This window comes from Populus alba, chromosome 11 (assembly GCF_005239225.2).
Source record: "Populus alba chromosome 11, ASM523922v2, whole genome shotgun sequence".
Taxonomy (NCBI): Eukaryota; Viridiplantae; Streptophyta; class Magnoliopsida; order Malpighiales; family Salicaceae; genus Populus; species Populus alba.
This window is the reverse complement of record NC_133294.1, coordinates 17,840,547-17,856,753: the sequence shown is the minus strand read 5'-3', so window position 1 is coordinate 17,856,753 and position 16,207 is coordinate 17,840,547. Positions and strand designations below refer to the sequence as shown.

General features: G+C 32.0%; 1 protein-coding gene across 5 annotated transcripts; it reads left to right on the top strand.

Moving 5' to 3' along the window:
* The first annotated feature begins 6,219 nt into the window (after window positions 1-6,219).
* Window positions 6,220-12,980, top strand: LOC118031448 (protein STRUBBELIG-RECEPTOR FAMILY 3). Of its 5 annotated transcripts, XM_073412354.1 has the most exons (17): window positions 6,220-6,721; window positions 7,268-7,397; window positions 7,486-7,557; window positions 7,880-7,945; window positions 8,091-8,162; window positions 8,263-8,334; window positions 8,418-8,489; window positions 8,578-8,643; window positions 8,906-8,971; window positions 9,320-9,403; window positions 9,440-9,684; window positions 9,772-10,184; window positions 10,705-10,976; window positions 11,253-11,391; window positions 11,690-11,826; window positions 11,932-12,088; window positions 12,599-12,980. In XM_073412354.1, the coding sequence occupies exons 1-17, from the start codon at window positions 6,634-6,636 to the stop codon at window positions 12,659-12,661; spliced, it is 2,214 nt and encodes a 737-aa protein (XP_073268455.1). In that variant the 5' UTR covers window positions 6,220-6,633; the 3' UTR covers window positions 12,662-12,980. The 5 variants fall into 5 exon arrangements, with proteins under 5 accessions (XP_073268455.1, XP_034891779.1, XP_034891776.1 ...); XM_035035885.2 differs by having other exon boundaries at window positions 6,221-6,721; window positions 9,320-9,684; XM_035035888.2 differs by lacking the exon at window positions 7,486-7,557 and having other exon boundaries at window positions 9,320-9,684.
* The last annotated feature ends 3,227 nt before the right edge of the window (window positions 12,981-16,207 follow it).

The window sequence follows — 16,207 nt, the reverse complement described above, 5'->3', positions numbered from 1 at the left end:
TTTATTTGCTCAAGCTACGTACTGCGCAAGAACATGTCGGGGGAGGGGGTTGTGTGGCTTGATCTGCATCAATCATAATTCATGGACATGAAGCAAGAACCACCGGTCTGTAATTTGACTAGGGGACCATGGCTGCGTTTATCCATGCAATCTAAACTCGGATTCTAAAACCTCCATGAAGAGAGATGTTATTTTCACAAAAAAAAAAAAATGCAGCTGTGGTATTGATTCCGTGACTGATGATGATGTTGCTGCGCAGATGTTGTATCTGTGATTGTGTGTGAGTGAATTTAGTTTAAAAAATTAATGTGATGTTTTTTAAGAGTGTTTTTTTCTAATAATTTTGATTTATTGATTAAAAAAATATTTTAATGTATTTTAAAGTAAAATATATTTACATTATGATACTAAATATATACTACATATTGTATAAATCGTGTATGAGTTTCACAAACAAATATCGTCTAATTTTAAATACATTTTAAATTTATAATATATCCCAAGTTTTAAATACTGGTATAACCATGACCATATCAGCAGAAAAATAAAAAATCATAATGTAACAATTACTCATTGTATAAAGATTTTCCATAATTACATTCAAATTATCAATAACCATTATTTTATTTTTTCAGTGATGGATCTAAATTTAATAAGTCCAAAACCTCTCATAAAAAACCTAAAAAATCATTTATTCTCGGGTTATCAAGCTTGGACCCAATAAATAACTCGAGTTCAAGATGAATGGGTTTGAGTGTAAGTAACCCAAGCTTCAACACCCAAGAAACATAGGCTTGAGAGTGATAGCCGAGCCTGAGTTGGACGTACACCCAAAACAGACACACGTCTAACTAGGAATGTTATCCAGTTGGTATTGGCCATACATCTATGGATTTAACCTGCTTTTTAAAATTGTTTTTTTATATATCAAAATTTTAGATAATTTTGATGTGTTGATGTTAAAAAATATATATATAAATATTATTTTGATATATTTTTAATTATAAAACATTTTAAAAAAATATAATGTAACACATTACAAAACATATTTTTATTTTATTATCCACGTATCCTATACTTTCTCTCTTGTTTTTTGAAAGAAAGTAACCGCCACCCAAAATAAATTCGCTATATTAACATTTATGATTGTATTATACATTCTATAAAAGTTGAGTAGATTTCATGCCCGTTTGGCATTGCGGTCAAACCTATTTTTTAAAAAAATTTCAATTTTTTTTTTTGCTAAAATTGAGTATGCGGTTTGTACTTTTTGAATCGTTTTGATGTACTGATATCAAAAAATGATTTTTAAAAAATGAAAAAAACATTATTGACATGCTTTTCGGTACGAAAAGCTATTTGAAAAGCAACTGCTGCCACACTCCCAAACACTCAAAGCCCCATAAGTTTTCCTCGACTACCTTCTTGTTTCAGCTTTATTTCTAGCTTTGCCTCTCTCCTTTTTTTTTAGAAACAAGATTTCTTGATTTGTTGGCTATTTTAGAGTTTGATTATGATTATTTTTTAAAATTGTTTTTCATGTTAAAATATATTAAAATGATATTTTTTTTTAATTTTAAAAAATTATTTTTAAAATCAACACATCAATATAATCCAGAAAATATAAAAAAATAATATATTTTAATAAAAAAAATTATTATTTTTTAAATATACAATTACAATCATATTTTCAAACACTGATTTTATAAGATGCCAAATTCTCATTTAAGTATCACAGATTGATACGAGAAGAATATAATTTTTCGTTTTCCTTTTTTTTCTGGGAAAAAAACCTGTATGTGAAGAAGTCGAAGACATGAGTCATTGTCCCATTTAACGTTTCAATCTCGCTCGAGGATGGAAGCTGTAGCCCAGCCCATATTTTATCGGGCTAGAGGTGCAAAACCATGGACCACAATGGATACTCTAGATGCATATTGATTCTTGGCCAGTTTCATAGCTCATACCCAACAATATTTAAAAAAAAAAAAAAAAATTATTTCATTTTTTTTATTTTAAATTATCTTGATGTGTTGATATAAAAAATATTTTTAAAAAATAAAATAAAAAATTATTTTAATATATTTTTTAATAAAAATATTTTAAAAGACAAATGTTATCATATTTTAAATATTTTTAAGTTAAGTGTTATTTGAATAATAATTCAATGACCCCATTCATAGTTTTGGGTGAAGATCACCCCATTCACATTAAACCGGACCGGCAGGGCCTCCGGTGGCAAAAATCCTTAATATTTATATTTTATCCTTAATATGGTTTTCCAGCCATGAATTGAATAAAGCATGCTTACTCCAAAGTGTTAATCATGGTTTTGGCTCCATCGCTATGATTGAAATAGTGGAGGACGTGTTGTGTTGTTGACACCAGTTCTAAGTATTTCTACTTAAACACTTTAATTGTAATTAGGATCTCTCTGCTTCTAAACACTTTAATTGTAATTAGGATTTGTTTTCGGTGATTTAAAATATTTTTTATTTAAAAATATATTAAAATAATATTTTTTTAATTTTTAAAAATTATTTTTAATATTAACATATAAAAACTATTCAAAAACATTTAAAAATATTAATTTTAAATAAAAAAACTAAAATTTTTAAAAACACGAGTTTGATCATGTTTCCACGTAACCAAGTTTAATTATGTTAACACAAAACAATTAAATTTCACTATAAAAAACTTGACCATTGTGGACAATGTATGTATTTTCTTGTTTTTCCTCGATATTATATGCTACGACTTTGGCATGCAAGAAGAGATACATCGGCCACACAAAACATTACAACTCTACATTTCAATTCTACTAGAGTCTAGAACACGAAAATTATTAGGGGCTGCGACAAATTATTATTTGTGACGAAGAACATTATTATATTTGCATGACAACATGATTACTTGGAACATAAATTATATTCCATCAGTAAGCGTGATAGTCACACAATTTACATCTTTGTACCATATTTTTATGTGATGACTAGCTTGGTGGAAAAACTAATTAGGGTTTTGCCTTCTTGGGTTAGTTATATGGGCACCAACCATGAGTAACTAAATTATGACAGATTATTATATTATATCGAACCATCATGTAATTTCTTTATCGTTCTTTGATTATGGGAGCATACCATAAAGAGAGAGGGAGAATGTGTGCCAGTCCAAAATTATAGAAATGATCACCTTTGTACGTACATTGTAGTTCCCTTGCCAAAGCTATTAAATTTCATTTTATATTTATGAGAGGTGTAACTCAACTGTTCAGATTTTAAATTTATTTTTCAAAAATTATAGTTTTGAAACTCGACCCGGCCCGACAGATTAACCCGGGATCCTAGGCTAGAACTGGACCGGGTTGAAGAAAAAATAGAAAAAGTCATGACCCGATGGATAGATCTAATAACCTGGTTGACCTGGCAAAACCCGGTTGTAACCCGTTGACTTTAATTTTTTTTTTGTTTTTTTTATTAAAATAACATCGTTTTGATTGTTTTAAAAAATAGGAATTGACCTAGACGACCCGGTGATCCAGTCAAAACCCTGAACCCAAGCCTTTGATCGGGTTGGGTTTAAAAATTATACTAAAAATCACCAGTTCGAGTCTCATAAACATCAGGGTCATTGAAAACTTATATAATTGTTAACTTTAGAGTATGTAGGATTAGTCGAAATATACACAAGTTGAACTGAATACCCATATTAATATATATAAAAAATTCATTTAGTGCATAACTCATATAGGTTATGAGTTGAATAAATTAATTCTAGCCAACAACTCAATTTGAATCATATCTTATATTACTAAATTAACTTATCACGCCGAGGAAGATTTAATATCTATATTCTTTATAAAAGATTGTTCTAGCAACAAATTCTTAGGAAGAAAAACACTAGTAACTTGTAACCTTGTTTGATTAATGACCACGATGCATGCTCTATGTTTTCTTTTTCCTATCATTCTTTTTTACAGTGTGGATGAAGGCTGGGCTCTTTATACCACAATAGCAATCCCTAATCTTCAGTGCTTTTCTAGTTTTCATGCTTTCATTGCTTGTTTATTGTACCATATTTGTGGCATTTCTGCAGAGTCCATTTCCATTATCTTGACAAAGAAATTTGTACAGGGTTTTTGGTAGTGTTTGAAACATAGCTGAAATTATATTTTTTTAAAAATTGATTTTTTATGTTTTTTTAATGTGTGTTGATATTAAAAATAATTAAAAAAAATAAAAAATATATTTTAACATATTTTTAAATGAAAAATACTTTAAACTATAATCATAATCATACTACAACTCTTTATGTCGATGGTGTATACAATTCTAATTACAGGGAAGAGAACTCTTTTGTATTTTTTCAATTTATCTAATCTAAGGAGTCGATTGCTCAATGTTTTTTCAATGAGGTCCTATCTTCGAAATAATATATAGCTAGAAAGTATATGTATATGCTTAAGGGCCGTTGGTACTGCGGTCCAAACGCTTTTTGCCCAATTTCAAATTTTTTTTTTTTTTTTTTTTACTAAAATACTTTCTGGATGGATTTTTAAAATAAAAAAACATTATTGCATACTTTTGGCACAAAAAGCTATTTGGAAAGCAACAGCTACCAACACTCCCAAACACCCTCTTAGTGTCTCTATGAGCAGTCTCTGTCATTTGATTGGTCGACTGAGAGATCGTGATAAAAGGCACCCATCACGGAGAGTAGAATATAGAATAGACACCACGACTAACAAACGTAGATGTAGCAGTTTTATGTCATAGGTTTAACTAACCTAGATTGTTTCAATAAGTACTGGATTATTGCTCTCCTTTCGTGTGTAGTGGGTCAGATTATTATTTTGTATAAAAATATATTTATATTTTATTAATTTATTTTATTTAATATCTGTTTGATTGTGACAACGGTTGAGATTTAAAATGTTTTTTCACTTAGAAATATATTAAAATTATATATTTTTTATTTTTTAAAAATTATTTTTGTGATTATCACATCAAAACGATTTGAAAACATATAAAAAAATAAAATTTAAGAAAATACAGTTTTAACTGCGTTTCCAAACATACTTTTAAACATTTAAATTGTGTCCTTAATACAAATGTTAATTCAAATATCACAGGAGTAGATTTTCGAATAATTAAATTGATTTCACTCACAATACTTTATAACAATTTATTATTAAACAAACTATCTAGTAGGTGGTCTAGTGGTAAAAGCTTGCAATTAAGGAGTTTGCTTCCTTTATGGTATAAAGTTTAAGCCCTGTGGTTGCTAATATGATGACCACTGAAGGCTCACATAGTCATTAACTACAAGACCCATAAAAATAGTCGAGATACACGCAAGCTGATCCAGACATTCATGTTAATAAATAAAAAAAATTATTACTAAACAAATTGATATTATAATATTACAGCAAAAAATAACACTATAGACATGGCAGAAGCCAAACAAACTCTTAATATTTTTTAGTCATTGAATTAAATAATGGATTCCTAATCCATTGCTAATTGTCTCTTGACATTCATCGTTCACTTATTAACATATGATATGGGATTAATTTTTTTATGCTCGACTTCAAATGGACATTTTCATACTTGTTCAATGGGCTTTGGATTTTTTTTTAAAGTTAGTTTTGTTAGCTGTACAAGTTTTTCTTAAAAACAAATCCATGCATACAAACATAAACCATAAAATATAATCTAAACTTTAAATCCATGCATAAAAATATAAAGATTCTTAATAAATAATAAGATGAAAATCTATATATTATATTAAATAATAAAATTATCACGCTACAAAATTAAAAATTTAATAATTAAAAATTCATGTAAAAATTGAATTGAACAAGCATCTCATCAATTTTTATATATGATTTCAGTTAATTGGATTGACTTTTACCCATCTCTAATCATAAAGTACATTATATTATCAAAACCATAAAAGAATAATAATTAGAAAAACATGAAATTGATTATTATCTTTTCAATTGAAAACATATCTTGAGAATCACTTCCCAAGCACAATCCAAACATATTACCAAACACAGCCTTATACTTGACTAGTTTTTCTTTAAATAAAAGTATAGTTTAAATTCTGATGAAGGGGAAGAGTATGGTTTATCCAAATATTTGAGGGCCCCATCGCCCACGATGTTCTATATTCCCATTAAATAAAGTAGAAGCATATGAATTATAGTATATTACATTTTCCCACAGAGGAAACAGCAACCATCGTTTTCCATAATAATGCCGTTGCTTTTCTTTTGTTTTCTCTTTTCGTTAAAACACAGCACATCTGCACTGCACTCTCCACTCTCCCGAAACCCCAACTCTGAACTCACTCCCAACTTTACTTCTGATCTCAACAAGAAATTTACGATTTTTTCAATCACTACCGCTTCTTAATTCTGCCTGCATTCAATTATCCTCGGATTTACTCTCTCTCTCAAATCTTTAAGATTTTCAATTTCTGTTCAAAAACCTTTCCTTTTGTTTCTCTCTCTATATATAAATGTAAAATTATGCCCCAAAACATTATTTTTTTATCTGTCCATGTTTGATTTGTGAGAAAATATTGAAGAAAAGAAGGGAAAGTTTGAGTCTTTTCAAGTGAGCACTAATGGGGTTTGTCAAGTGTGGGGTGTTTTTTGTCTTGGTGGCGGTTCTCATGGCTTCCTTTTCTGTTTCTTACACCGACCCTAATGATGGTAAACCATTTTCTTTTCCGGGTTCATGTTATTTTTGGCTGTTATGTCTTTTGTTGGTTTCTCCTTCTTGTTTTTTTTAGATGTTTTGCCTCATAATGCTATGTTTGTTTCTGAAGTTTTGATATTTTATTTGATTCGTCTTGTCAGTCGTTTGGCTTTCATTTGCTTGCGACATCTGTACACCTATGCTTCTTATTTCATTTTTTTGAAATATTACCATGATTTGCTTATTAATGATCTTCTTCTTCTTTTAATCATTTGTGTGTATGGGAACATGTTAAAGAATGAGTTAAATTAGTGTTACTGAATTTTATACGTTGTTGGTAACTAGACAGAGTTTGTTCATGGCATCTAATTTACTTACCAAACATTCCTTATTATGATAATATTACCCAACTCTATTTTATCCTTGCTTGATTAATGATAGTGTCAAATATGGTTTTATTTTTTATTTTTTTCATTTTTGGGCGTCTCGATTGCTTCAACTTATGTAATAATCTCTGACTCAGTATATGTATGTTTCATTTCTTCTTCGTTTTTTTCCAGTGACTGCAATGAATAGCTTGTTTGTTAGCTTGCAATATCCTCAGTTGATTGGTTGGCTTGCTATGGGAGGAGACCCATGTTCAGATGCATGGCAAGGAGTTGGTTGTGTATTCTCAAACATAACCTCATTGTATGTTCTATTTGTATCTTTCTTTCTTTATTTAATTTCAATTAGTAAACTTCTACTCAACTCAGTAATCGAATCTTTTTTCTTACAGAACACTAAATGGCTTGAATTTAGGGGGAACCTTGAACAGCGATTTCAATAAATTTACATCAATCATAGATATGTAAGTGCACTGGTCACGTCTATGTAATTATGAAATTGGTGGGGTAGATTAGTTTGGCGACATAATTTTCTCAATCAAACCTGGTTACGGATCATGATGTTTTCATGATTGTTGTTTCTCTTTTAGTTCATAGGTATAGTATTGATGAGTTTTACCTTAAAAAGTTTGAAGAGGATGGTTAATGACCAGAATCATCCGGGGTGATTTTAAGAATTGACGAGTTTGCAATGGTTAAGTTCATGATATATGCAGTTTGTAAATGGAGTTTTGAAGCCCCTGTTGTTAAAGACTTATGGTACTTTCTATCACTTTTTTGTTGCAGAGATATTAGTGATAATCATATTGGAGGGGATATTCCATCGGCGTTACCCTCTACCTTGAGGAACTTGTGCGTAAACTTCAACCTTGCTTTTATCACCAGTTTAACAAACCGGTTCTAGAAAATTATTTTTATTTGTTAATGCTGCTATTCCTTTCTTAACATGTACATTTCCTTGAGGAAATAATTTGTGTGGTTTCTTTTCCTATTCCAGTTCTCTTGCTCGCAATCAGTTCACTGGAAGAATTCCAGATTCTTTAGACTCATTAGGTCAACTGTTAGACTTGTATGTTCATACAAAAAACTTCTTAATTGTTTCATACTGTGGAATTGCACTACCTTTAGATTATGTTTGTTCATCTGAAATCCACTTTTATTCTCCTTAGATCTTTTCACAATAATCAGCTAATTGGAGAAATACCAGATGTCTTTCAACAAATGACAAGTTTGACAAATTTGTAAGTATTTCAAGTTAAATCCATTATTCTTGTTGAAAATAGAAATTGCCAGATTTTATTTTTAATCATCCATATTGGTTCAGGGATCTGTCTGGTAATAATTTGAGTGATCAGCTGCCTCCTTCAATGGGAACTTTGTCTTCTCTCAGCACATTGTGAGGCTCTCATAGAGTACTTGGCTTCTTGCTAATAATCTGCAACAGATTATAGTTACTTGATGTATACATAATTTTTGTTTTGCAGGCATTTGCAGAACAATAGACTTACTGGGACCCTTAATGTCCTGCAGGATCTTCCCCTTGAGTATCTGTAACTTTCTTGACACCTTTCTGACCCCTAGTGCTCTTTTGGTTTTTAAGTCTTTTAATTGGCAATTCTTTCAAGGATTCAATTTTTATGTATAATCAAGTGGTGAAAGAAACAAACACAGAGGACATAAATCTATACTCTGTTTGATTCACTACTTGCTACTTGATTCTGCATCGATGAGGCAGCAATCCCCTAGTTGGTTTATATGATGTGCTGACCTTTTCATCAACAACTGACATGCTATCCCTTTGTTTCTGCATAGGAATGTGGAGAACAATCTATTTTCTGGGCCTATTCCTGAGAAGCTGCTGGATATTCCAAATTTCAGGTGAAGCCACTGTACAAACTATCTGTTAGTATATCTTACACCTAAATTTATCAGATATACATGTGCGTTTATGTAGAAAATAATGTACAAGACTTATGGTTAGAGCATAAAGTAAGGGAGAAAGCCATTGGGATTTAGAGAGAACATGTCCACATCCAAAGACACAAAAATCTCATTAGCCAAATTATGCATGTCATAGTAATTGTTGATGCTATATATTCTGAAGTTATTTGAAAGGTTGATGGCCTCTATGATGGATGATTTTCCATGCCTGTTCATTAGGCATTTTCAATGTCTGGTATAATCTTTATTTTTTATCTGCTTGTAATGGTAGCATGTATTTTGCAGAAAAGATGGAAATCCATTCAATACATCTATCATTCCTTCTCCGCCACCTGCCATCTCTCCATTTCCAAGCTTGCCACCTGTTGCAGAAGCACCTCAGAAGCAGGCAAATGGTCCTTCTGCCTCAATAACACCAAAGTCTGAAAGATCGAAAGGATTTTTTGCATCTAAGAGGGTCATTTGGATTGCTGTTATAGGGGTAGTAGTTATTATTATCATACTGGGATTATGTCTTTTAATGTCAACATGCTGCAAAGGAAGGAAAGCAAATGAAGAAGGCAACGAGAGGCACAATGTTAGTGTATATAAGAGCCGTATAGATGAGCCCAACATTAAATCTTCATTTGAACGAAATAATCAAGAGAAAGGTAACTATCATTGCAGGTTGTTGGTCAAAATTACTAAAATTTTCCACTCTCCGTGTCCTTTTGCCTGAAAAGAGGTCCTTTGAGCAGTTACCAAAGAATCAACTGTAAAGCTGCAAGATCAATATGGACCAGATGCCAGAAGGCAGGAAGCATTTCCAAAGGCACATGGTGAACTGGATATTGATTTGAAGAGAATGGCTGCATATTCCAAGCAAAAGATGGATCATGGGATAAACATGACAAGCGTCGATGCAAATTTTATGCCACTGCCACCACTGCCGCCACCTCCCCCAAGCCTTCCTATTGGCAATGTCATTGCAAATCCAATTGGGCATGCAGCTCATGAAAAGAGTCATTCAACCGGGACTTTGACCTCACATTTTCCAAGGATTTTCACCATTGCTACACTTCAGCAGTACTCAAACAGCTTTTCAGAAGAAAATTTTGTTGGTGAAGGGACACTTGGCAGTGTTTACAGGGCTGAGCTTCCTACTGGAAAAGTAAGATTCTCTTTTCTAGCATTGAGCTGATTTTGGGAATGCCATGTGTCATTCATGTGATTTCACAAGCCTTCTCATGTCAGTGTTATAGCATTGCATGTCCTTAAATTGAGTTGGTTCTGAACTTATTTGTGCTTCCTATTTGAACTTTATGCCAGTGCTCATGTTATACTGTCATTTGTCTTCATTTATTATAAACTCTGTTGGTGTAAGATTCTCTTCTTTTCCTTAATCTTAAGCTAAATTTTGTATCATATTTTGCTAGGATACTCGCATGGCCAATCAATTACATGCAGTTCAAAGTGTGAAGGACTTTAATTTAAAACGTTTAGAGAATTCTTCAGGATTTTTCAGCACTTTCACAGTGTACAAGTTTAATCCATTTTCTTACTCGTGCAATTCTTTTATGTCTGTCTCATGGATGGTCATGAGTGGCCTGATTTGCATATGATGGCTAGAGCCTGACATCTGATTTCTATTTATTGACCCTCTCTCTTTTTGTTTCTGTTATCTTTGGTAGCTACTGGCAGTCAAGAAGCTAAACTGTGGAGCTTCTAAGCAACAGACTGATGAGGAATTTCTTCAACTAGTTTCTAGCATATCGAAAACTCAACATGATAATATTGTGGAGTTTGTGGGATACTGTAATGAGCATGGGCAACGGTTACTTGTTTATGAGTATTGCAAACATGGGACACTTTATGATGCATTGCATGCGGATGAAGAAATCCATAGGAAATTCTCATGGAATGCACGTGTCCGGCTGGCACTAGGAGCTGCTAGAGCCCTCCAGTAAGTTGAGCTACCAACTAACTAAACCCGAGGACCATTATTTGTATGACTTGTAATTAGATACTCAGTTAAAACTGTAAGATCATATTAGGCCAAATGAGCAATCCATTGTCTTTGTTGCATTTCTTATCTTGGTGGCCTAAGGGGTTCCTAGATGTCTCACAAGTCCATTACCTCCTTCATTTTGGCTTGCATGATTATGAAACAGAGGTCATTTGCCTCCAATCTTTAGTCATTAGTCAAACTGACTGTCTTTGTACTTTTCTTTTTGGTAAGGTATCTGCATGAGGTTTGTCAACCACCTATTGTGCACTGGAATTTTAAATCTTCCAACATTCTACTTGATGATAATCTTGTAGCTCGTGTCTCAGACTGTGGCCTGGCTCCTCTGAAATCATCTGGCTTTGCAACTGAGGTAATATTTTTGGTCTATGTCTAAAAATCTAGATCTGGAACTTTGCTATTGTATCATCTGATTCTCTGTTTGTTAAGATTTCAAGTGGGCAAGTTTCCAGGATTACAGAAATTAAATTAATAGCATAAGGTGCTAAAACTGATTGTTAAACTTGATGAATTTTTCTTAATTCAGTGCTAATAAAAAAATGATTTATTACTTTAAGCCCAAATTGATGTGTCCACTTCAAGCTGCGAAGTTTGACTTTGGTTGTCGTTATTTGTAATTTGTTGCTGATGTTGAAGAACATGCCTTTCAGTTATCAGGGCGTGTCCTCAGTGCTCATGGTTATGGGGCTCCAGAGCTTGAGTTGGGAAGTTATACTAGCAAGAGTGATGTATATAGCTTTGGAGTTGTGATGCTAGAGCTCCTCACCGGTAGAAAATCTTATGACAGGTTACTGATCTCTTGAAAGTGGACTTCCATATTGATCATGAATCAAATTGAGCTCACTAGTTATTTGTTTTCAGCTAATGTTGTGCTCTCACTGAAAACCTGTAGGTCATTGAGTCGAGGGGAGCAATCTCTGGTTAGATGGGCAATTCACCAGCTTCATGATATAGATGCACTTTCTAGGATGGTTGACCCCTCTATAAATGGGGCATGTCCTGTGAAGTCTTTATCACGTTTTGCTGATATAATATCTAGATGTGTGCAGGCAAGTTTCCCTTTCCTTTGCGGATGGATTTTTTGTTCTTGGCGTATTTTCTATAATTGAGTTACATGTTTCTGGAATATGGTGAGTTGTGGATCTGGGAGCATTGTACTGGATGTGTCAGTGTTGGACCAAGAGCAGTAGGCCTTTAAATTATCTGGATTAGATTCTTTTATATGCACTGATTTTCTGAAGTGTGTTGGGGGGGAGATTATTTACTATTTGTACTTTGATTATCAATATTAATTTTCGACAACAAAAGAAGCCAAACATGTAAATATCAGCTCCTGTGGCATTGTAGAAGACACCTTTTCATGCGCGGGGAAAGTGCCTCTTGTAGAGGAATTCGGAGCATGCCACCCTATGAAAACTGAAGTTTCAACACTTACCTGGCCTTATTACTGGCATTTTTGCTTGATTTTAACCAAAAAAAAATTTCATTTTAGCATTTCTTTGCTCATCTAGCGGGATAAGCAACGTTTTTGACCATTGATTTTCTTCTTCTGTATGCAGTGGGAGCCCGAATTCAGGCCACTCATGTCTGAAATCGTTCAGGATCTTTTATGTATGTTATAGAGGAGGACCTCAAAAGTCCGGCTTATTATAAAATGGCCAGGCCAAGATTTTTGCGAGGTGGGATCGCTTTGGAGGACCGTGTTTCTTATGTTAAGCAGCATAATATTGTCTTTCATATGCTAAAATCCTACTTGGGTAGAATTTTCGAAGTAACCTACCAGTTTTTCCTAGGTTTTCATTTTTCATTTTAGTTATTAGAAAGCTGTTGGTATATAGTCATTATCAGATTTCTGTTGAATATTACTTTCTAATGTAATCGCTTCTTGATTTCTTGATTATATTTAACAACGTTGAGCAGCATTTTGCCATTTTGAATCAATTTTGAATGTCATTTTCACACGTCAGGTCATTTGTTAGACTTGATGGCAGCCCACTTCATGTCTTTTCTATTAGCTCGAGAGCCACTCGTTAACTTGAAACCATGTGCTCATCTCCATAATTGGATCCAGTGGATGGTGAGGGGTCTCTCTAAGTTCTTTCCCATTTATTTTCAGAAGTGCCACCTTTCTGTAATTATAATGACCAGAAATGCTTCAGCTTTTTCACATCAGAGCAGCAGTAATCAAGTGCAAGTGTGATTCTTTATAAACAAATAAAAATATGGTAAAGGGGCAAAGGCTGGGGACAGATATTCTTTGATTTTATGGGTGCTAGGTTGCTGGTGAGCCTGAGATGTCGGCCGGCTCCCTGACAATAAAATACTATTCTTTTGCTTTATAATATTTAATTTCCAAATCAGTGTCGACAATTAGAAGTTCAATGCCATGCAAATGAATAAATTATTCTGTGGCCACTGCCCATCAATAAATTGCCCTGAAGGAGACTCCCAATGATTAAAGACTTCAATAATTCAGTTCAATCCTAGGTTTTAAATGGCAGGTTTACTGCCTGTAACTCTCTTTCTCATCACAGAGGATTTTCAAGTTAATTTTCATATTAATATTAGGCGTTATGGTAGTTTCATATTAATAGTTTTTTGCTAATTAAGGTTTCACGAGAGAGTTTTCAGCGGGATTTATATAAAACTATAATATAATATATGTTGAATAACCAAATATTTTTAAAATCATGATCGAGACAAAACTCATTTTCAACCACATAAACTCCTAAACTCCCTAAATTTTTCTTGGACCAGGTCTTTAGAAGTTCCTATTGAACTGAAAATAAAAGAAAAAACCAAAAAGAAAGGCGCAGATTATATTACAACAACTAAACTAACCAATCGTTGCCTTAAATTTGATATAAACTTCCATTTCCACGTTGAAGTCAGCTTACTATTCAATGCCCAGTGGAGGGGGTAGAGGACCAGAAGCTAATCAACTGGGGTATGAAAGTGACGGTCTTATCTTCACTGTACTCTTTATCTACTGCTGTTCATGCTGGAGATTTTTTTTATTTTTATTCAAGAAAACCTAACCTTCCGGAAAGCGTATTTTATCGGTATAGATGAATGAATAAAACTCCGGCTGTCCCTAGCTCTTACAAGAGTTGCATGTCCTGACTCGAACTCGAGACTTGTTGTTCAGATTTTAAATTCTTTGCCATCATGTTGTGTTCCTTGAGGACAAGTTCATGCTGGAGATGTTCATACCCAAGATAGATGGAGCTTATGGGATTACATGGATCTCCTTCACAGGTCATTATCTCATAGGAAAAAGGGATAGGTTACAATGTAGCGTCACATGTGCTTCTGGGGACAGATGATCTTGTATCGCAAGTGTTCTTATGCTCGAGACATTCGCCTATGCCCCCAGAATCCAAATGGTTCGAGCAACCCCACATCTAGAAAAAGGTCTTCACGCCCACTATGCTCTGTTTTCGTTTCCTCCGTTTTTTTTTGACCTTTTGACCAGCTCTAGCTTTTACCCTCTCCTTTTCTGTTCATAAAAGTTATAGAGGTTGCATGTTTATGTGTTTATGTACAGTGATGAGCAAGATAAAAATCCAATTAGAAGACTTTTAAAACAAATCCGTTCAGTTTAGTTTTGATTTCAAATATATAAAATAAATAAAGTTGAACTAAACTATTTTCTTGCATAAAACAAAAAAGTGAGATTATTTTCTTGCATAAAACCAAAAAAGTGAGATTTATTTATTAAGATAGAGACAATTTTTGAGAGTGTAGTAAATATTATTTTTCAAAGTATTTTTTAAATAGAAATATATTAAAATAATATATTTTTTAAAAATTTATTATTTACATTAGCATATCAAAATAATTAGAAATAATTTTTTTTTCAAAAAATAAAAATAATAATTTTTCAAAAAACAGTGATTAGCTGCAAAAACAAACACAATTAAATCAAATCAAACTATGAAATTGAACCATGTTTGTTCAGTTTAGTTTAATTTAATTTATTTAATAAAAAAAAAACATCTTGTTGGGTTGGATTTTTTTTATTCAAATCAATCTAAACAAACAGATATACACGATTCCTTTCAAGAAATTGAAAGGCTTTTATCTAATCACGCTCACACCAAGTTGATTATGAAAATTAGAATTGAAAGAGAAATGTGTAAAACTTTTTTTCCATCAAGGGAGTGATGCTAGATTTGGAACTTAGAACCACGTATCTAAATTGAAAAAAAAGGAAAAGATTTATCAGCTTATGCCGACTGAAAGACACATATTTGTTTTCATGATAAAAAACATATATTTTTTTTTAAATTTAAATTATTTTAATATGTTAATATTCAAAATAAAAAAATTATATTTTTATATATTTCCAAAGTAAAAATTACTGTAAAAAAAACCTATTATAATATTAAACATTACCTTTATATACTGTAAGAAAAAATATCATATAACTATCTAGTAGGTGGTTTAGTGATAAAGTTAGGAATCAAAAGATTTGTTCTCCTGTAATTTGAAGTTTAAGTCTTGTGGTTGTTAATATAATGATTATTGAAGATCTATATAAGTTATTAACTTTAAAACATGTAGAATTAATTCGAGATACACATAAACTAATCCAAATATTTTATATTAATATAAAAAAAACATGCATCCATGTATTTAATGATGTCCCTTCAAATCTAGGAGGATTGCTCAAAATTGGAAAAAAAAATGGAACCATCATAAAGACATGTCGAGCACTTGGATTAGTTTGGTACCAACTATATCTGGTCTCTACAGTTCATTTGCCAACCATGATTGAACTGTGTGCAATCTAAGATCATTAATGTAATCTACACTTGCAACTTCACACGCATTAATGATTCTTCACATCCCAAATATAAATATCTGAAAAACAATCCGAATCTATACTCCAACTTTTATGCACAGTTATTCAATGTGATCCAATTATATTTTTAAAAATAATTTAATTTTTTTTAGTTTTAAATTAATTTTTGATATTCTTAAATTATTTTAATGTCTTAATGTTAAAAATAAATTTAAAAAATAAAAATATTATTATAATATATTTTCAAACAAAAAATATTTTGAAAATAAAACTCTGCCATACTTTCAATCAGAAAGTTTAAAAATCCCAATTGATTATTAATAGTAATAATAAATAAAACAAATATGGCATGCACAAAAAG